Source organism: Engystomops pustulosus, chromosome 4 (genome assembly GCF_040894005.1).
Source record: "Engystomops pustulosus chromosome 4, aEngPut4.maternal, whole genome shotgun sequence".
Lineage (NCBI taxonomy): Eukaryota > Metazoa > Chordata > Amphibia > Anura > Leptodactylidae > Engystomops > Engystomops pustulosus.
Window position 1 is genome coordinate 22,696,250 of NC_092414.1, and position 22,484 is coordinate 22,718,733.

At 43.8% G+C, this 22,484-nt stretch overlaps 1 protein-coding gene across 3 annotated transcripts in view; it reads left to right on the forward strand.

The window, feature by feature from the left end:
- The window catches only part of CLINT1 (clathrin interactor 1), a 38,745-nt gene that overhangs the window by 13,158 nt on the left and 3,103 nt on the right, over window positions 1-22,484 (forward strand). The window contains exons 1-9 of one of the 3 annotated variants that reach the window (XM_072145488.1): window positions 6,521-6,539; window positions 8,486-8,590; window positions 11,086-11,182; window positions 15,467-15,575; window positions 17,116-17,289; window positions 19,110-19,287; window positions 20,596-20,827; window positions 20,931-21,003; window positions 22,218-22,298. In XM_072145488.1, the coding sequence (XP_072001589.1) occupies window positions 8,499-8,590; window positions 11,086-11,182; window positions 15,467-15,575; window positions 17,116-17,289; window positions 19,110-19,287; window positions 20,596-20,827; window positions 20,931-21,003; window positions 22,218-22,298 (1,036 nt within the window). In that variant the 5' untranslated portion in view covers window positions 6,521-6,539; window positions 8,486-8,498. Of the gene's footprint in view, window positions 1-6,520; window positions 6,540-8,485; window positions 8,591-11,085; window positions 11,183-15,466; window positions 15,576-17,115; window positions 17,290-19,109; window positions 19,288-20,595; window positions 20,828-20,930; window positions 21,004-22,217; window positions 22,299-22,484 lie in introns of those variants that run through there. The other 2 variants (XM_072145486.1, XM_072145487.1) reach the window with 2 other exon arrangements.

The following is a 22,484-nucleotide window of genomic DNA, read 5'->3' on the forward strand; positions in this document are numbered from 1 at the left end:
TGCAGTGTCATGTCACAGTTGGGTTTGTTTTTGCGCCACATTTAGCTTCCCCTGATAAGACCTGTCTCTGTCACATGACGGGGCACGGCCGGGCTTACTGCAGGAAACATTGTGCTGGCAGCGTGAACTCCAGAGCTAAGAGGCTGATCACATAGTCTGATTATAGGCTTACTCCTCCGGTATAAGCAGCATCGCCCTTTAGTTTCCAGAGGTTGTGAATAGAGAGAATATTTCAGAAATGTACCTTATCTGCGGTAGAGGAAACTGCTAACACCGCCCAGTCACTATTTACACAAGATTGGTAAAAAATTCCCAGAATCGGCTGAAGCGCGTTGTTCCAGATGGGACGTGGAGCCGGGGCACATCGACCTGACGTGTATTGTACGGCCATATGACAGCTATAAGATGGCGCGTCCTGTAATCACACATTCATCCCCTGCCAGAGATCGTAAAGTCATGGTCGTAACAAGCGAAGATTACAGCTATTAACACTGAACGCAAGGATCGTACGCCAGATTCCCACCATAACAAATCTGTGACGCCAACCCCTGGGTGTCATGTGTGAAGGGGCGCACATGGGCCTGCTATGTAGATGTATGAAGAGATGCCAGGCTAGCAGATTCCTGCAAGGCAAACTGATGTTTAGGAAGTCTTCACTGTTCTGCCCCAAATAATCATGGAGGAGGAAGGACGGCGCTTGGTAAATTATTTTTGCTTGTTCCTTTTTTACTCTAAGAGGTCTCTGGCAGCGCTGAGTCTTCATGTGACTGAGAATGCGGAAAGTTGGGAGGAATATTTTTCAAGAACGCCCTTTGTTGACCTGTTGCATGTGCAATCGCTCTGCCAGGACCTTATGACTGTGTTCATCAATGTAAGATAAAGGTCCTGGCAGGGCGATTGCTCATGGACATATAGAGATCACATGACCCTCCATCTGCGGCCATTTTATGGACAGGAATCTCTGGGGCTGATGAGGTAAAAGACAGGAGGCTTCACTTTACATATCAAGAAAGCGAAGCAGAACTATTAATAGATGTATATTGGTAATTTACCTAATATCCTGCCCATCACACTTAGGCTACATTCACACTGCCGTATGGGGGACGTATATACGGCCGATATATGTCCCCCATAGGCAGCAATGGGCGCACGGCACCCTACGGGAGCGGTACGGACCTGTCCTATCTTCCCGTAATATGGCGCCGCGCGCCATAGGTTGCTATGGAGAGGGGTGGGGGGAGCTGCGCTCACCTCCTCCTCCTCTCCCCGTGCACTGCCGTTGCCCGCTACAGTACAATACGGGCGGGCAACGGCAGTGTGAATATAGCCTTACACGCACATTACAGAAACTTGAAGTAAAGTGGCCAAACCGCTTGCTCCTGTAGACGGGGTCTCCTATATTTTGTGTGTGTACCTCAAAGTAGTTTTCCACTTATGCATATCATACCATGCTGTATCCATGGAAAAAATTAATAATAAATGAAGGCACAATTCCTCTGTAGATTTCGGAGTCATATTTTCCATATCTCCCCTTCTTTATGCTAATGTGCATTTCATAAGTTACCAAGTAGTAGAGGACTGGTAGGAGGGTAAGGGCATAAGATTTAAATATCTGACTACACAGGGTTGGTTGTCTGTTACCATGGAGACCCATAGTATATGTAAGACCTGTGCAATTCAAATGAAAGCAAGATGATTGTGTGTTTTTGTTTTGTTTTGTGTTTTGTTTTGTTTTGTTTTTTGTTTTTTTTGTAAAAGCAGAAATGTCTTCCGGTTACTAACTAGTTGTACTCAAGACCTTCATCGATTTATAGTAAGCTACATGACTCGTCCCTGATTGCAACTTCAGTGTAGAAATCCTGTCCGAGATGACAGTAATATGGTATATAGCCGCCTTACCGGTTCTTTACATCACTTCTTCTGGAACTCCTCCTGTGAAGGCTGCTCCTCCAGATTTCTGCTCTGTAGTTTCAGAAACAATGTGATGATTCATATCTGGTATCGGGGGGTGACACAACGTGTCCTGGGTGATGACAGGGGCGCAGGGCAGGTGCAGAGGCCAATATATGCCACGACAGACACTTAAAGGGGTCTTCCATGAGTAATAATGGATAGTCGTCTGCCATCCTATCTGCAAGTCACATGATCTGTTTCTAGCACAGTCTTAAATGAATGGGACTAAGCTGCAATACCAAAAACTGCCACTATGTAATGCACAGCACTGTGCGTGGTACATGGCGAAAGAGTCATTGCAGCTTTTGGACAAGTGCTGTCTTTTCCAAAAAAAAAAATGTCTTCTGCCAGACACATCATGGGCGCCAGGGGGTTAACTGTGCCCGTATGTTGTGTTGGATCTTTTCCACGTTTTATTGTCTTCGGTATGTGATGCCTGAAATCTGAGGCTTATGGCCGGTCGTACTCGGACAGGTTTATTGTAGCTGCACCTGCTGCACCCTCAGATGTGCTTGTTTAAAGGGAAAACCTTTGTACTGTCCTCCGCACCTGTACTGTGATTCTCGCCTGAAGCTAATCCCTCACTCTAGGCTGGGGCTACACCGGGATTTTGGACGGGACTTCATTATGGTGTAATGTTGTTGAGGTGTCGGGTGTAGCTCAGTGATTTCATACTGATCTTCTTTTTAAAAACCTGCACTACCCCTTTAAATACAAAGCAATATGAACGTGCCAGTCAGGCCTGTACTAAGGTCTGTGCCACAATGTCACCCGATCCCACCGACCCACTTACTCCTATTGATCCACCTAATGGCTGCGTTATCACAGCGATCAATACCCGAGTAGTATCACCCAGCCTAAGGGTGCGCGACTGTCCGGCGACTGAAAACCAACTGAATGTAGAGATTGGGGGGTGGACCCAAAATATACTTGAATAATCAAAAAAATAATGAATCAATTCTTATAATTCCTCTGTTATTCCTCCTAAAAAATTGCGAGTAAATTAGGTGTTTCTAGAAGGGATAATAAGAACGGCACAAAAGTTCTATGAATTTAATTTTAAAGGCGCTGGCCTGTGGGTGAGGGATAACGGGTTTATTGATGGGGGTCCATCTGTGCCGCCCTGCCGCCCCAACAACCCGCTAACCCCCCTTATGGTAATAAGTAGTATATTTTTGTAATTTCCTGCAACCCCTTTTAGTATTATTTCTATTTGGTCAGTATCAGATCTGGGACATGGCACCCAACCTATGCAGTGATCAGCATTTACACATCCCGGGAATATGCAGACACCTGAGATGCAATACCAAGCACAGCCACTATACAATGTATGGCAATGTGTGATGAGATCATAGCGCTTGTCTAATTGCTGCTTTTGACTTTGGGGCGGGGGGTGTTGATCCCCCACCAATTTTAAGATTCATCAGTATTTAATACACCTTTATGCCGGTCATGCCTCACAATGTGGTATAGCGGGGAGGGGGTTGTGTCGTCACAGTGGGGCCCAGTTACCTGTTCTTCCTGCAAGTGAAACGACAACCTTTTACATATTCAGAATTGGTTCAAAAGGCTACGTGGGAGGACCCCGGGCTGGGTGTGGGGCACGCTCACGTGAGGTCAGGTGTGAATACCTTCCCCGGGGTGTGCCCGCTGTGAACAATGACCTACTTACATGTAGTTCTCTGCATGTCTCTCATCCCAAGCAGGAAATAACTCCTCCTCCTGGAGGGTCAGAAATAAATATATTGTATAGAATCCCTATAAACATTATGTCAGCTGGTGAAAACGAAATTGGTTTACTTGCTTTGGGCAACTGTCATCTTAAACTTGGAACGATTTCAGTATCTCCTGTCTACCCTATGTTGCCAGTTAATGAGGCATCACCCAGCTTTCTCAGGCCCCTGAGTTGTATTTCTCTTGACAGCACATATCAATATAAATCAAATGGGCTTGTTGTCCAACTCCCCAAAGGTCTGGATGAAGGAAAGTTTGATGCATAAATAGACATGTTTGGCAATCCTGCTTTAGGAAAGTTGGGTGGTAACGATCAATGTTTAAATTTGGAGCTGGATAAACACTTTTAATCATGTTTAATACTTGACGGATCAGGACTTAATAAGGACACTTAGTATGCAATAACCTTATGAGCTCCCTCTAGTGGTGGCTGCAGTCAGTATTTTCTCTTTGAGATACAGGTCAATCTGCTATATGGGCATGCTGAGAATTGTTTTCTCAGCTCCCACCTATGTGGGAGTACTCGTCACCCATTCCGGGTCAGTAGCCCATTACTTCTTAGATATTGTTGCCATGGTAAACATTAGGGAAGCGCGTCTTACCCCTCTTTGCTGCGGCAGAGGTAAATGTTTACTTAGCTAATTACACATGTTCCAGGCAGCGGGCACCATTTATTTGGATTTCATTGAGCCAAGAAAGCAGGTTTTGGGTCACAGGAAGCACTTCATGTCTCCGCTGCCGCTCCTATCGCCTGCAGTATGACACCACAGGCTCCGCAGTAATGATCCACAATTATTATGCAATTAGAGCCGTAATTACAGATTTGGCAGACGAGACGCAACTTTTTCATGTGCTGTGCTTGTAGACATGCAACCGGATCTGAAGAAAGGTTGTGTCCCCGCCGTGCTGAAATCTGCAGGAAAAGTAGGAGCTGATAATTGGGAGATAAGCCCCGTCCATGATGCCCGCCATGGATAAGCACTCGCCACGTTCCCATGGTCTAATTATCCCATCCTGCTCGCCACATGTGGCAGTGGTCATTAGATAAAGTCTGGAAGGGAAAGTTTCCTGTATCCGCTTGCTGTCAGTGAATGGAAGCGTTGCTCTTTACAGCCATAACCTGGATTCCCACTGGATTCCCACTATCAAAGGTGCGATAAATTACAATGCAAATGTTTCCCAACGTATATTCACCCAGTGCACCCTTGGCCCTTTACCCAGCTTTCCAAGACTTCTGAACAACTTATCATTTACAGAATTACTGCATAATTAAGCAGATTTACCTGGAAAATGGATCCGGTATATATTAGTTGTGTCTGAGCAGAACCTTAGTATAGTGTCTCTATTTTGGATATTCTATTCGTAGCCAGTAAAGATGCAGGAATTGGCTTTTAAGCAGCGCCCCCTTGCGGACAATTGTGGTATTACAGCAGTTAATAGAATCTGTGTTATGTACAATGAACTATTCCTTATGTCCCATATATGATCATTTTTATCTTGTTTGGGTGGATGTAAAATGTGTGTGTGTTTGAAAACCCTTGCACTTAATATCAATAGGTAAAAAAAATAGCTACTTCCCAAATGTTTTAACACCCTTTTGATGACCCTTTTATTAGGTTTTTCAACACCACTAAACTACCCCGTCAGGTAGGGTAGTAAATATACTTTTTATATGATATGTTGCTTGCTTGCCTATTCAAAATTCCCTCAAGTCATATGAAAATCAGTGGAGAAGAGTCATATTTTGCAAGAGAGGAGTCTAATATTGCCTAGTAACAGTTAGATATACCGTTTGGCAAACTTGATAAAGTAGCATGACCCGTTACCTCACTGTGAATTGAATAATGTTGTAGCAGGCAAAGTCTTGCATACAGCTCATGGTATTCTTGTATGGATATTGAGTGTTTTTCAGGCCAGGATATGTCTGTAGACTGTACCGTAGCCTCCCCTCCCTGCTTTATAAATGAATGATGAGGAGAAGCTGTTACGGGCATTTATAAAGTGATGCCATGAAATTGGTTCCTGGAAACCCGGATTATTACATCCTCTCCTTCCAGGAATACCTGGTCACACCTCATACCACAAAACTACCGCCAGCCACATATAACAAAGGCACTACACGCCGCACCCATTGTTATCCGAGTAAATTATCTTTACCACAGGTACCGGCAAAGGCAAGACAACTTCCTAAATTCCACATCTGTCACTTATAAATAATTTACCACAAGGACCCTATGATAAGCTTAGGAATATAATTTTGCACATGCGCTAATACTTGGGCCTATAGCTTATGAGCGGGTACTTAGTCAAACAGTGCATATATATAAGTGTGAATGGGAATAATAGACGACCATTTCTGGTGACAACAACCAATCACAGCGCAACTTTTATTTTATCCAAGCCGTTTATGAAATTAAATCTGTGCTATGATTGGGTATTCTGTGCATGTGCTCGGCTTCTCTGATAAACTAAAAGATGTGATTGATCGCTAATGGAAAAAAAAGCTTTGTTTTTATTGGTTAAGCTGCTGTGGTAAATGGGAAAGCTGTGCTCTGGTTGGCCTCTGTCGGCGAGAGCTTAGTTTTCATTGGTTAAACTGCTGTGGTAAACTGAAAGTTGTTCTGTGATTGGTTACTATTGGCTCGAGCTTAGTTTTTATTGGTTAACATGCTTTGATAAACTGAAAACTCTCCTGTGATTGGTTGCTATGGGCTTTAAGTCTAGTTGTTCTGTTTTCATCAACCCTATACACTTTATTGCTCTAATAAACCTATATCTGTGTTATTGTAATGTAGGCCGGTGACGTTACATCTGCCTGGATACAGGTTCTGTTATACATGATGGCGGATCAGGTTTGTGTATCCTTGCGCTGGGCTCGGTGACGGCTCTGGCTGGGATATGCTGTAATGCTGGTGACATGCTTGGGTTATATACTGATATATGAAGCGGATGTGGCCCAGTGTAATGAAGCTCGGTGTATTGCTAATAATTTATCTTCCTGCAGTCAGGTCTCCCGCGAGGCAGGTTCATACACCGAATGTGCTTACATACAGAAAAGCCTTGTCAGTTTTGTGGGTCTCCCACAGTGTGGAGGGTTTACTACTCTCCCAGAACAGGGTCAGAATCCATATGCTCAGGAGCCCACTTGTTCGCCGTACACCCACCCCCTTACTATATATATAATTTTTTTTACAGTTCTCCATTTGATTTATTTCCTGTCACATAAACCTAATGCCTTGAGACATGAAGCTGAAGAGATGCCAAGGATCTGCCACCGCAGCCTGCTCCTTCCTAACCCCCCAAAAATTTCTTCATGATTTCCTACCGAGAGGCCCTGACTAACTCACGCGGGGAGCGCCTCCCTTTAACTTAGCCGTGTATCCTCCAATATCACGTCCATATCAATCACACAAGGTTTTATGCTAACAAGGTCCTCCGCCTCCCCCCAACATGTCCTCCACATCTGGACGTAAATTCCTTGCTTGCACTGAGGTCACCGGGACCCTGGGTATGGCACAGAATGAGGTCTGAGCTTTACATGGGAAAGGAAGAGAAAGCCCGGGGTCCCCTCCTTCCAAGATGTGTTTTGGATTTAATTGCTTTGGATTAAAGCCACATACAGTTCGGTTTCCTTAACTCCATGTCCGCTGGCCGATCTTAGGCACTGATTGAACCGAAAATCACAAGCTAGGCGAATCTATTAGAATCGGACTGTCGTTTTTTTTTTTTTTCGCCAGCGTGATTGAAATTCCTTACATTTGTTTTTGGGAAGGCTGGGGGGCAGCTATTATGGCGGCCAATGCAAATTAGACATGGGGTAATGAGAACCATAGGAGATCAAGGGTGGTCTCGAGGACCCCATTTCAATGGAGTAACCTGTTCCTCCCCTACAATCAAAGTTCATCCCCTACAATCAAAGTCTATAGGACTTGGTCAGCCCCTGGAGATTAAACATGAATGTGTGACTTCCCATTATGTGAATAGATGATGTCAGTAAATGGGGATATTTGGCCCTAGACTGTGTGATCACTGTCATTGGTTGAGCTGTTAACGATTAATGACCAACAATGTACATGTCATGAATGGTTAAGAGCCGTAAGACCCTTTAGACTGGGCTCGACTAGTTTTTATGGACTTCAGTGATAGTGTCATAACTTGTGTTCTGCCTCTCTTGACCAATGCAGAGACTTGCTCCAGACTCTACATTACAAGTAAAACATTATTTTTGTGGAATGCCATGTAATTCCACCCTTCTCCTGCAGTGGCCGCTGTGCATATATTATATATACTCAGTTGGCGATCACAGATTATGCTCACTAGCAAATCCTCCGTCAGGAATGGGCTTTTCACATAGGGCTATACTTTAGACATGGACACACACTGTCTGCTAATGATGGTAATGATACTTGGCCACTCGTCTTGTGTTCATTACTTTCTAGCAGTCCTTGCCGGTAAGAGTCTCCATCTCCCGCAGGCATCCCGCTAGCCTGAACCTCTACATTCTCAGTCTGATCGTTTTTATTTTGACCACAAGCCGTTTACGCTGGTTTATTTCCAAGGGTGATGTGATCCCAGGTCTCATTTGTATTCAAGATCCTAATGGAATAGGCGGAGGCGAAAAAAAAAGCCTCCTCTCCGCTAAGTTAAATGTATTGTAAGGTGTCCTCAGGGTATCGGCCCGTCCCCGCGCTGTAGAGGCAGCTCATTAAGGAGCCCAGCGGTGTCATTATTAAGTCTCTGTGTGCGGCTCAGGACTAATGCTAATCACCGGTGTTTTCTCCCCTTTTTTTTTTTGCAGCACCAACGTGGTGATGAATTATTCAGAGATCGAGTCTAAGGTTCGTGAGGCGACCAACGATGACCCCTGGGGACCTTCTGGGCAGCTCATGGGAGAGATAGCCAAGTAAGTGATGGCTGATTTCCCGGGAGAAGAGACAATTCTTCACTAGCTACAACTTCTTCTGGAGATGGAGGGCAGAAGCAGAAAACTTTCTTCGCCCCCTTGGTCTGTGCACAGAATAGAAATGCATCTCCTCTTTAGTTTGACAGCTTGGAATGATCCTGATGCCCTCCAGCCATGGAGTGTCCACACCACTTTGTCTGTAGTGCGCTCAGCACTTTTCAAGTAGTCGGTCCTTATTTGATAGCTACATATTATTCATAATCCGGATAAATGACATGTTCTCATCACAATAGTGCTTAGATGTCCTTGCGTGTCCTGATGTTAAAGTACAATTAAAAGGGTATTACATCTTCTGCAAATAAAGGCTACACATTGTGTAATCTTAGGTTATAGCATTTTTTTCACCATACACTTCCTGAATCCATTTTTCATTTTCTTTGTTAATCACTTAACAACCACCTAATCTAGTTTTTAAAGTAGTTCTGATGCATCAGGTTTCTACGGCAGTGCATGAGAAGAAGTTTGCAGAAGGTTTTACCGGTGATCGAAAAAGTATTAGTACAGGGGTTAAATATTGACTGTCGTGTCTAAGTGGGTGCAGAGAGAGAAAGCTCTCTGTCTCCTACTGGCAACCAGCAGCAGAGATGATGGGGTGCTGGTGCTTCTGGGCTGCATGTAGTGCATTTTTATGAGGATGCATTCACACGTGGCGGTTGCAATGCACTTACTAATCACATCTGTATGTAATCGGTAGCAAGCACCCATTGTTTTGCATGTACACAATGGAAACCGCTGGGTGCTTGTTGCCGATCACATTGGTTTCACCAGAAATGAAGATCAGGACAAGCCCCGCCCCTTTGGGCCACATTTGAACACACTCGTAGGCCGTGCCAGAGGCCTAGCTAACAGAATACACCAAACTACACAAGTAGTGGATTTAAAGAAAAATATATATTTTATTTATATTGCAATAATCAGCTTTAAGGTGTCTGTAATGAAGCTTTATTGATAATGCTTGATCCCATTACAGCAAAAAAATTTTACTGTACAAAAAAAATTACCCAATTGTCACACGGCCAAAAAACTACAATTATAAAATATGCAAATTCAACTTGAGAACAAACCTATGGAACCTGTCTGTATTATGTATGTATATATGTATGTGTGTGGCGGCTCCCAATCTCCAGTTCCTCAGGTTCTGTTGGCATGTTCAATTTGCTCATGACTTCTGAGCCCAACTCTGGCCTCAGTGGCCAAGTGGCGTTCATTCAGACATGACTGCCAAGGCTGGGGATTGACTCTGTTGTCACTTGCTGAATTAAAGGAATGTCAGCACTTTGTCCCCAATGCTTCTAGTCCTTTGGGAACAGGAGAGCCCCAAACTGGAGCCGCAGGGTTCCCTATAGAGAGACACTTTGTGGCCCCAAACTGAGGATGCAATAAAAATATATAATTATCTGTGGAAGGAAATGCGATCAGCCTGTGGGTGCATTAGGAGCAGGTCCATTTTGGCCAGATTTGCCTACAGGCAAGCTGAGGGTGTGTTCACGCGTTCAGTTTTTCAGATTTTGATGTCCAAACCAGGAGTGGAGTGTAAAAAGAGAAGGAGCAGCTTCTCTGTGACATGTTCTCTCCCATTATAACCCTCACTTGCTTTTGGCTTTAAAAACTGCATCTGAAAAACTGAATGTGTGAGCACACCCCAAGATGCAGGCAGTCTCCTAGCTTGACTGCAGTCATTTGACTCTGCAATGCTTTATTGGTTTTCTTTTTAAAGTCCCCATTCCTATTATAGCATTATTATTAGATTTGGGATCTATCAGTCTGTTCCTAATCCAATAGGTCCTCGCCCTTATCTCCTTATACCTGAATATGTTTTATGGAGTACAGAAGACAAGTCACTTAATGACTGTTCCTTCTCACACGCATCTCATTTATGTAGTGACATCAAAGCCTTTGCTTCCTATGCGGTTACATGTCCTATGCACATATAGTGTAGTGGCGGTACATCCATTATGGTCCCCCTGCTGCGTCTGTCAATACTTTCCTTGTGATCCCCTGTACTCAGTAGGAAAGATCAGATTACACAGCAGCAATTTCCCCTGATGTCTAGAATTCATGCCCATGCGTCCGGGGAAATCCGTGATTGTATTTTCTCTTAGAAGTTCAGAACATTTGGGTTTCGCCATTGAAGAGGGTTCTCTGCTTTGGCCAATTCCCGCTTTTACTAGTGTCCATTGATAATAAATTGATTACGAAGAGTCCCCCTGCTGAGACCCCCAGCGAGTGGCTCAGCTTTTTTTCAGTCCCATATACAGCGAATGGATCAGGGATAACATTTAGAGATTATAACCCATAACACACAAGCCGGTCACAGCGCAGCATTGCAGTGTATAGGCCTCGTATGCAAGCCCTCTCCTGCCATCTAGAGGAGAGGGAAGAAAGTGCAGCTAGTAAGTCAACTGGCTTCTTCACACTGCGCTTATGTGTTTTAGGGCTACATTCATGTACGAGCAGTTCCCCGAGCTGATGAATATGTTGTGGACGAGAATGCTGAAAGATAATAAGAAGAACTGGCGGAGAGTTTACAAGGTAAGCGGCACAAAAAGCGCCCATAGGACGCCTCATATATCAGCAAATGGCACAGCTGGTGTGCGCTTCTCATGGCAACCAATAAGGTCAAACCTGATGTGCGTGTTTGATGGTAGCCATTTTATATGACGCATAAAACTTATTTTTCAATAGTCAAAGGCTTCCTAAAACTACACCAGGTGTGACTGGTCAGATGTTGCCCGTCACTGGTAGTCATCTCTTAATTTGCTTTGTAAGATTGTACAGTAAATTATTAGACCATACAAAATGTTTTTGTTTTTGTTTTTTTTCTTTCAAATTTTTAGTTTTCTTAATTTTTAAAAATATCAAACCTCATATACTGTCATCAGTATCTTGTGAGAGCATGTGATTATCCGAGACCAAACCTCTCCATGCCCTGTTATAGGATGTCCTTATGTGTAGGCACTCATCCAGGTCTTTCTTTAGTTTGTCACCATATAGTACTATGAAGCAATAGAAGTTCTCTCTGTGATACTAATAGAACGCCTAGGATTTCTGAGCCAGATCCGCATTGATCAACTAATTGGACTTTTTAATAGCATAAATATATTTCTGCACTCCATAGCACCCAGCATATTCCTCACCAGGTTTATTCATCAGTCAATTGTCCCCTTTGTAACATAATATTTTTCTTGCAGTATTGTTCTGTATCTGTCAGGGTTTCAGTTTGTTGTGCTAAAGGAATTATTTTCCCATGTACTGACATCCTGTAAAGGGAGAACATGGGGATGTGATGGCACACAATCAAGTTTGGCCAGAACCAATTACAGTTGAAGTGATACATACAGTCATTCAACTGGAGGCAGTAATACATGGGCCCATTGAGATCCGTAGATCACACCGTCCTGCACACTTTGGGGCCGTTGTATTACTTGGTCTTTGTGCTCCAGTCTTAGTAATTCCAGCACAGCACTCGTGCATCGGAATTGAGATTGGTGTAGACTTCACCTATAATCCTCGTCAGCTTCTTTGGTGAAAGTTATGGTAAAATTGGCTGGGCAGGACGTTCCCACCCTGGCCCGCCTCACTCACTTTTTCTTTTGATTTAATTTAAATTTAAATTGAGTCCAATGGATCCCACTGTTGAGCACACATTGAGTCCAGTGGATGACATTCCTTGCATTCTATATCACTATGAAGGCCCATCCTTCATGAACCACAACATCATCTGTTTTGGCTTTCAGTCCATTACAGACATAATAATCTGCAATGTTCTGGTTAAAGGAAGTTGCTTCTAGGAAAAAAAATAATGAACCTGAATAAATGTTTACCTGAAATCTACTCAGTATTTCCAAGCTCCTGTCTGTCGTAAATCCATATACACCTTGTATTTTCTGCTTAGTGCTCCTTTAATCTTCCTAGTTGGCGATTGCTCTCTAATCCCACAAGCCAGTATTGATCCTATTGATGGCCTCAGCGCTCACTTTCTAGTTGCAGTATACAACCCCCCTAGCATGATGTATATCTGGGATGGAGAGCCGCTGTGCATTATGTGAGCAGCACCATTGACATCCCCTCTGTGCGTGTGTACATATTAAATATTTCTGCGTTGGTGAATATAATACCCACACATGCTCTGCAGTTTGATGTATGTTCCCCGGCAGATGATGCGGTGCTGAAGGTGACGGAGAAGCAGGAGGTTGGGGATGGCAGCCTGCAGGGTGCACAGCACGCTCTCTCCCTGCGCTCCCCAGAGAGCTGTAGCCGTTAATATTTAATGCCTCCACATACGCGCTAGTTATACATCCCGCTCTCTTCAGAGGATTAGCTGCCGGGCTCGTCCAGGATCCTCGCCTTTTATTACTAGTGTGGTTTTTTATTTTCCCTTCTTCTCTTCTGCAACTAAATCTCCTTTTCAATAATCACAATCGTGGAGACGAGAAGTGACGGGGACTGACTTTTATCTTGATAACTTTACTTGTCGTCATTGTGCATCAGTTCTTATTTGTCTTTATTTAATAAGCAGTCATGTAGTTGAAGGAGATTTTTTATTTAGTCCCTTGTTATCGGCCTCTTTAGGCTAGACTTCTGTAGCTACCTAGTCCAGGTATATATCTATCTCCTTAATAACTAGCCTCAGACTAGTGCAGTTCATTCATACATAAGTGTGAAAAAAGATGGCAGCTCCCCCTCTAAACTGCCCTGTAGGTTATTCTTGTATGTAGGTTATATCTAGTGACCCTGTAGTGAAGAATCAGCCATCAGTCACAAGATTTTACCGTTTTACCTCGTTATACTACTCGCCCCCTTCAGGTACGTTATGAAAAGTCCTTTCTAGAATTCCCTCTTTTTCCCTCTAGAATTCCCGTACTGTATGGGCTCCGTTACTCCGACCCCCATCCTGGGTGTTTACGATGGCAGGAGATCTGTTATTGGAGGGGGAGACTTATTAAATTACTTGCATATGGAAAACCAAATAAAATATGACTTTCCATGTCCATGACATTCCTTATGGTGACCTCTGTATCGGCGTCTCGCTGCCGACCTCTCCTGCGCCCGTGAGAGGGCTTAAATACTTTTTGCCATCTGCGAGGATGGAGCCATTTTTCATCCCATCTGTATGTTGATTATTAAGCACAATTGAGCACATGGCTCTGCCTGCGATCCCCCACACTTGTCTCCGGTCATGTGCACTTCCATTTGGTAGAAGAGTCAATTGGAAGCATGACCCGCTCCATAATTCACATTTAATAGCTTTCGTGTCTCTGGTCCCATATGCTTAACTCCTCCGAATCCCGCAGAATGTGCAATTACCCGCTCTGCTTTTTTTTTTTCCCCTCTCTCCTCTTTGGACAAGTGAAATCTCTAGAAAAGTAAAGAGAGCTTTATCTATAAAAGCTTTGTCTGAGGATGAGGAGAGTAGATGGTGATAAGAGAACAGAATGGAGACAACCTTTATTTGTCATGTTCAGCACCACTGTGGTCCGTAGGCCATGTCTGGTATTGCTGCCCATCCCTGTATAGAAGAAAATGTGGCTGATATGCAGTTACAGGCGTTACACATGCACTCTCAGCTGTACCCCACTAGGATGTGTATAGGAGGGAGAATATCAGCCGAACAAGTAATATTCATATCCATCGTTATGCTGCCCGCACCCTCGGATCCATCTAACTTCTAACTCCTGAATAGTCGGTTGAAGCTAATTCTCTTTTTATAATTGGTTCCAAGCGAGTGGTCCGGTTCTGTTCTTCATTTCAGGGTTCACTTTACAACGTTTCTGCCTCCAGTGCGTTTAGGTGGCTTGTGAACTTCAGCGCTTCATTAAAATTCAGCCAAGTTATTCTCCAGTTTTTTTTTTTTGGGGGGGGGGGGGGGAGGGGTCAAGTGATACTGGATCTGGTGGTGTCCAATCTGTCATGTAAATAATGCGGCTAGTGCCAGGACACACCTATTTGACTAATGGCGTGACAACACCCAGCTGTCAATGTTTTGGTAAATTTTCCAGGAGAAATAAAGGAACAGCACGACAAATGTTTCTGTTGACCCGGTGATTGTTCAATTGGGAATTAATACAGAAAGATAGTATATTTCAAGAGAGTTGGGGTGTCCATTTTAAAGGGGTTGTAACAAGTTTACATTTAATGCAACGACGATCTGATCACTGAGGGTTCAGTTGCTGGGACCCTGAGCGATCATTACAACTGATCCCCTGCAACCTGCAAAATGGGGGTTTCTTTCTAGTGGGTTGAGCAGCAGTTTTATCCCCTATCCACAGGATAAAAGATAACAATCTGATCGCTGAGGGTCTGACTGCAGGACCCCCCCCCCCCCCCCTCCCCGTTACGAAGAAAAGAAAAGCCTCCCAACAATCCAGAGAATGGAGCCCCTGATCTCGCTAATGGGTGAAGCCACAGAACGAGTGTGTGTCCTGCCGCTCCATTCACTAGTATATAGGAGGGTCGGAATTTACAGAGCAACGCAAGTTTGACCTGCAGCTCCATCAGTTTGTGAGAATGGGACCCCTGGACCGTTCTTGTGATCGGACCCCCACCCATCAGTTTGATATTTTGCATCCTGTGGATTGGTTTGAAGTAAAATATTTCCAATTGTCATATTTCCTAATATCTACTAAATTCATTTGATGCCGTCCTATATTTATCATGTCTTTGGTCCCCAATTTAAGCTGACATTTCATTAATCTCTTGCGTCACCTCATTAGATTCCTGGCAGACAAAGGGTTACAGATCACTCATACATCAGCACCGGGGCCGCCAGCTTCACTGAGCAGTGACTAATTTCCACATCTCTCTTCTCCCTTCCAGTCCTTGCTGCTGCTGGCGTATCTCATACGGAACGGATCGGAGCGGGTCGTCACAAGCGGCAGGGAGCACATTTATGACTTGCGATCCTTAGAAAATTACCACTTTGTAGGTGAGTATTAGCAAGAAGCACAAAAAAAAACCTTGGGAGGGAGCAAATTAAAGCGGTTGTCGGACTTGTCACTCACCCGAACGTCTTCACAGGCTGCAGAGGCCTAATTGGGCCCGAGCGGCTGCAGGCTGTGTGAAGAACACATTCCAAGACACCGGGCCCTAGAGTATTAATTAGCGAGGAGAAGAACTTTTGCCGAGAGGAGAAACCTAATAACAACACAAGCAGCACAACACGAGCGGCCCGGGTTTATATTAAAATATGCACCAGAGGCTGGTCCCCTGTGGTGGCAGGAAGAAAAGGCAGCGCTTTAATTATACACCGGGAAAAAGGTCGGCCCTCCAACACACGAGTGCCGCTGTTTGAAGCTGGGTTTATTCTAACTCACTATCCCTCCAGCCCGCGCCGAGCAATATTTACAGTGCAAAGGAAAGCCGGGGTGTGTTTTGAATGCATTAAAATCTAATAAATGTGGGAGGGGGGTTATAGTGGCGGAGGAGGCGGCGGCAGACGGTGTATCATGCGACTCCACTCAAGAAGTGGCTGCCTCCTTCACAGCCAGGTTATCTGCAATTAGGAGAATGCCGAAACGCGCCGTGTGTTGTCTGCCCGGTAAAACGTGTTAATTTGCTAGAAATTGGCTCTTTGTGCGCGATCACGCCTGAGCTTTAATGGGGACAGGAGTGAGGTTGTAGTAATGAGGAGGAGGCGAGTCCAGGAATATTAAATATACATGGTTTTTAAAAAAAAAAAAAAAATTAATGTAGAAGTAAGTTTTTTACTGATTGAGAGGTTAATTCAAGGTGTTAGAGGGAGCGTTTGATTCTGATAATTGTAACTCGGGACTGTAGAGTAATATTGGGTAAGAGATGTCTGATTTGGACGCTTTTGATGTTCGTTCAGCTCTCAGATCATGTGTGGCGCCACACTGCGGGATAATACAGGGAGGAAAAAATGTGCGTTTTACAATTATTTATTTAGGTTTGCAGATTTTTCTGCAATTCGGCGTGTTGGGGAAAAATTCCTGATGTATCCACAGGGTCTTCAGCAGAATATTTTCTTCATGTGTGAGCCCAAGGATATCTGCACGTGTTGCAGAATCTTACAAGCATCAAAAGCCAGCCAAAAAACCGCAGGTAATACGTAACATGTGCAGTTACCCCTCGGCTGTATCGGGCCGCCAATGAGAGCTGGTTGTTGAAAGAACAATCTTCAACACCATTAGATCTTACACCGTGTTGGATATCAATGCAATGTACAATGTAAAGCTTGAATATGCCAGACGGTCTGATCACTGGCATCACTACCATCCGCAAAGAGTAGCTCCAAGTCTCGTATAATCTAATTATAGTGGGGGTCCTCATTTTCACATCCACTCCATTCAAAGCCTATGAGATGGATGGGGAGATCACGTACCATGTGGTCAGTATCCGTCATGGAAGAATCCCTTATAATAAACATGTAATGATTCATAATACTGTTTATATTGTAGAAGTTACACTTCTTAATAGTCACATACCTGAAATAATTACATTTCCAGATGAAAACGGCAAAGACCAAGGCATCAACATCCGACAGAAGGTGAAAGAGATGGTAGAGTTTGTCCAGGACGACGACCGCCTTCGGGAGGAGAGAAAGAAAGCCAAGAAGAACAAGGATAAATATGTCGGAGTGTCCTCAGAAAGTGCCGGGGGGTTCAGATACAGTGAGTACGGTGCGTGTGCTGCACAAATAGCAATAGGTAGCGGGAATCACAGTGATTATAGCTTGGCATTGTGTGGGCATACTGCAGTGAAAGAGCAACATCTTTCCCTTTTGGATTGGTCCATAATACCCCAAGTAGTGTTGCTTTCTATAGTCATGATCTATAATGGGTGCAGACAGGTACTAGTCAGGTTGATCTCACAAAGTACAGTGGACCAATTCTGAGAATTAGTCAGATGCTAAACTAAACTGGCTTTTTAGGGGGTTAATAATGGCAAGCCCCCTGGACTACACCACTGATAAATGTGGTGAAATCCCACTCCAGTAATAAAATACAAGTTGCATATAAAGTTATATTGTCCTTAGTGACCTTGTATAGAGGATAATGAGTACAGACACTGAGTGCAGTAAAGCAGCGGCTGCTATTCCAGGGTGGTCCATCTAATGAGTAGGATTACTATCAAAGGCCGGAGGGAAACCTTTTGGGTGGAAAGGGGGCATAATGCTCTGTGATGTACATAGCCACAAGACTTGTTTAATTATGTGGAGCTTCTAGCAGGTTACTTCTAATTTTTTATTGTGCATGAGACAGGGCCACAATACCTGTGGCTTAGCTTAAAGGACATCTACCACGAGGATAAAAGACTGTATGCAAATGAGCCTGAGGTGCTCCAGGCTCCTTGAACACCTATGGAGCCTGGAGCCCCTCAAGCTTATTTGCATGCAGTCTTTCATCCTTGTAGTCATAAACCTTTTGGGCACATAGTTTTCCGACCTGCTTATCTCTCAAACCTAGAAATTATCACATTGAAGTGTCACACCCTCAATCTCAAATCGAATGTAAAAAAATAGCAGTCATATCCTATTTTGCACCCCAGGCCTTCAGTGCAGTATGCCCCTCGATATTCCGCTATGTAGCTCTGCTGTTTCCATGCTTTTCCCACTGTCTGTGCAGCACAGGCACTGGTCCCTGCATCTGTACCTCTCTATTCTTTCTTCCGCAACCAAAATCTCTCCGAGGTGATAAGTTTCAGACCACTGAGGACAGAAGTCCTGTGAACCTGGTGGTCTCGGGAATGATTTGCACAGGTCTTGACTGATCACCAATCATAACTTCATAGTTGCCTGCAGCCAACACTAGAGAGAGCCTAGGTGCATCTACTTTAAAAATGTATTCAGTAAGCACCTGAGCTCCCTCTAGTGTTGGCTGCAGGCAGAATTTTATCTTTCATATCTTTGACTATAAAGAGAATTTGCAACTTTGTATCAAACTAAATCTCCATTGCTAATGTAACAATTCTGCAGAGTGTTGTCTCTATTATTCCTCTCTAAATTTGGCTTTATAAATTTGTAATCGTTTTATAGATGGATGTTAGAATTTGGGGTATGTCCCTACACATTCCTGGCTGTATCACACTATTTAGCAAAGGTAAATGGTAGCCTCCAATTGTAAATTTATTCTAACCATTCTTGAAGAAATAACAGAGGAATACAAGATTGATGGAGAAAACAAGTATTTACTTTAAAAAAGAAAAAACTTGCTGCTTTTATCCAAAAAGTCCGGTGCTACACCTAAAGGCTGTATACGGTATTGCAGCCTAGACCTATTCACTTTGATGGAGCAAAGCTGCAATGCCAGATACAACCCAAGGATGTCCTGCTACTCCCTGTGTACCAGCAGTGTCACTTGTGTAGGCTCCATGCCGCTACCGCTGATCTGTCTTGTGTATGGATGGTGAAATAATCATCACTGGTGCCAAATATCCTATTATCCCTCAACATGCATGATTGGGTTTTTTGTTTAACCTGTCTGTGCTGAATGTCCTACAGGTGACCGATATGACACAGAACCTAGATCTAAATGGGACGAGGACTGGGATAAAAGTAAGACAGGATTCCCATTCAGCGATAAGTTAGGGGAGATCAGCGATAAGATCGGCAGCACTATAGACGACACCATCAACAAGTTCAGGAGGAAAGACCGAGAAGACTCTCCGGAAAGGGGCAGGTGAGCGATCTCCAGCCTTCTGGGAACTGGATCTTGGGCATCATAGGTGGCATGAGAAATGGCTGCCCAATGACCACTACATAGGTGGCACCTGAGAGAGTTTATTGCCTTCCGGAGAGATGTGGCAACCTGTCCATACCAGAGATGCCCATTTGTACTCCCCATTTAGAAGCCATCTTTATGCTGTCTGCGACCAGAATCATCCCTTTCTATAGTCTGATGCTAAACAAAGGCTGATGCTGTTAATATATGTTCTATAGGACGCTCTCTAAGGCTTTGGCTACATTGGCTTCCACTGTAGATTGTGTTGTCACCCTGTGCCCTTTCCCCTAGTGTAAGTAAATGGAGTCACATTACAACCCCAATGATGTTGTGCCCATGACTTTTAGCCACCAAAAATCTAGCGCTGCTAAATTTAATTTTTTTTTAAATTTTTTCGGGACTTGTTGCAGTCATGGTGATCTGGAAATACACAGAAACTTGCGCCACTAAGAATACACGAAAGGAAGTTCACACATTGCACCTAAATTGCATTTTGAAATGCAATTCAGGTATATTGGGCTGGAGTAACTTCCAAGCACACATGTATTTAGACCTAAATTTCAGGATCAGACTACATGTTTTGCCAGCTTCCAATGCAAATTTTTTTCCACCATACATATGACAAGATGGCATGGAACAATACATATTCAATTATCCATTATTCCCTATACTTCTACCCTATACTATACTTTATACTCTATTAGTACTTGAAGTCAAAAATTAGTAATTTACAATAAAAACATATATTCTCCATTCTTAGTAGTCCAAACAGGGTATTTTGAGCGACACCGTGTATATGTAAATATTCGGGTGCAGGTCTTCTTAAGAGGTCCGACAGTGACCCCAATATATAGTAGTAGACAATTGAGAAGCAGCACTCCGATATTTCCAATGAAAAAAAGGGTTTTTAATGCCTTGATCGAATTGGCGAAACGTCGCACTATGATGGTGAAATAAAACCCTTTTTTTCATTGGAAATACCGGAGTGCTGCTTCTCAATTGTCTACTACTATTCTCCATTCTTATATGCACACCAATTTTTTTTTTTTTTTTTTTTTTTTTTTTAATATTCATTTTGCTACTGCCCTACCCCACGCAGCGCCCTCATGTACACAGGTACAACTAGACACCTGTTGCCGAAATGTGTCTGCGCTCAAAACCGATATTTCAACATCCAATCACAGGAATACTTCCATTCAAGCAGATGTTCATGCAGTTGATTTATGATGCCTTATTTCCCACCTCCTCCTACCCTGCATCCTCTAGTGACAGTGAAGAGGAGAAGAAAAATAACAGAGTAAAAGGAGAATTCAAAGATGAGGAGGAGACGGTCACCACCAAACACATCCATATCACTCAGGCCACTGAGACCACCACCACTCGCTCCAAGCGTACAGGGAACCCATCCAAAATCGACCTTGGCGCAGCTGCACACTACACCGGAGACCAGGATGGTCCAGAGCTCACCTCATCTGCCAGTCACCCGGCTGCACACAAGGTATGTGCCATCTATGATATAATAATAATAAATATATTATAGCTGTCCACAAAATTCATCTATCGTGTTCTGTGCTGTGATATGTCATACGTTTCTGTTCCAGGCTCCTTCTGGTGAGATGGGCAAGAAGTCTTCTAATGATCTGGTGGATCTATTTGAAGCAGAATCAAAGTCCGGTAATAAACCTGTAGAAATGAGCAGATAATGGTGAAGTCATGTGCTGATGATTAGTCAGTGACCCTATGTGTATGGGACTATCCCTAAAGCAGCTTTTGCATGAAGAAGGGATCAGACATGTTGGTTTTCAGCATGCCTACTCCTTTCCTCATAGGGGGGGTAAGCCTGCGCCAGAGTGGTCTGCAGACAATCTTTGCGCCTCTCTCCTTGAGCATGCATGTTAAAGGGGGTTGATCCAACTATTTTAAGTTATAACGAGATGGCAATCCAGAGAACTTGAGGGATCCTGTTCTCACGTAGTAGCTACAGGACGAGCATGCGTACTGTGCCACTCCATTCAGTAGTATGGGAGGGTCGGAAATACCCAAGCGCTGTGTTGACTCTCCTATACTATTGATTAGTGGCAGTATGGATGGGCAACCGGTCGCTTAATCAGTAAGTGAGAATTGGGATCCCCCTTCTCAGTATTGCTGCGGGTCCGAGCAGTCATCCCCTACCCACAGGATTGATCGGTGAGAAAAATAGTTAGTCCAACCCCTCTAGCGCTGTAGCCTGAAGATGACCAATAAGACCCTCATCACCAAGGAGAACAGCCAGGGGCAATGCCCTTCTCCTTTTGGGGTCTGTATTCTCTCCATAGTTCTTGTGTTGTCCTGAGATGATGAAGCTTATTTGCCTACATCTTTGTTAAATTCCTCTTTGTGCCTGAGTATTTGGCCTCCCAGCAATTTCCCAAGCAGAACATTTTATTTTTTTTTTAATGTTCTGTCCTGTTGGTCGTGCCAGATGGTTAGAGTTTCTTGTAGAGTTGTGGCAGCACGGGCATCGTGCCAGGCATCAAAAATGGTCTTTAGGGATCTTTGAGTGCCGGGCAGATGTTATGGCACCACCTGCCTTGCCAGCTGTGCTGAGAGGACGGTCACAGAGTAGACATGTCGAGAACGGACCCAAGCAGCACCGCTCCACTTACTATATGTTATGTGAGGGGATGGTTCAAGGATTCTGCTCACTTTACCATTTTATATCCTCTTTTGTTATTTGTTTTTACCAAAGTGAAAACTTGAGGCTAAAAATCCTGATAAAAAATATCCATAAAATAGGTCCTCACTATCAGATAGGTGGAGGTCCAGCTCAGATCAGTGAGCGGGTGCGCAAGGAGTGTGTAACCCATTTGTTGTCTTGTCTTTTACTCCTTTTATTTTTTTTGATCTAGGCTCCACGTCAGATCCATTTGGTGGTTTTGCAGATTTTAATTCTTCCGCTGCTCAGTCCTCCATCTTCCCTGCAACACCAGGTAAGGACATGTACATTAGATAACTGAGGATAAGACGGTGATCACCTACTAATATCACTTGATCAATACAGGATATGTCGTGTATAAACAGGGATCCCACCAGCAGAATAGTGAGTGCAGCTCTGGATACAGGATGCTACTCGATAATACAGGATGTAACTCAGGATCAGTACAGGATTAGTAATG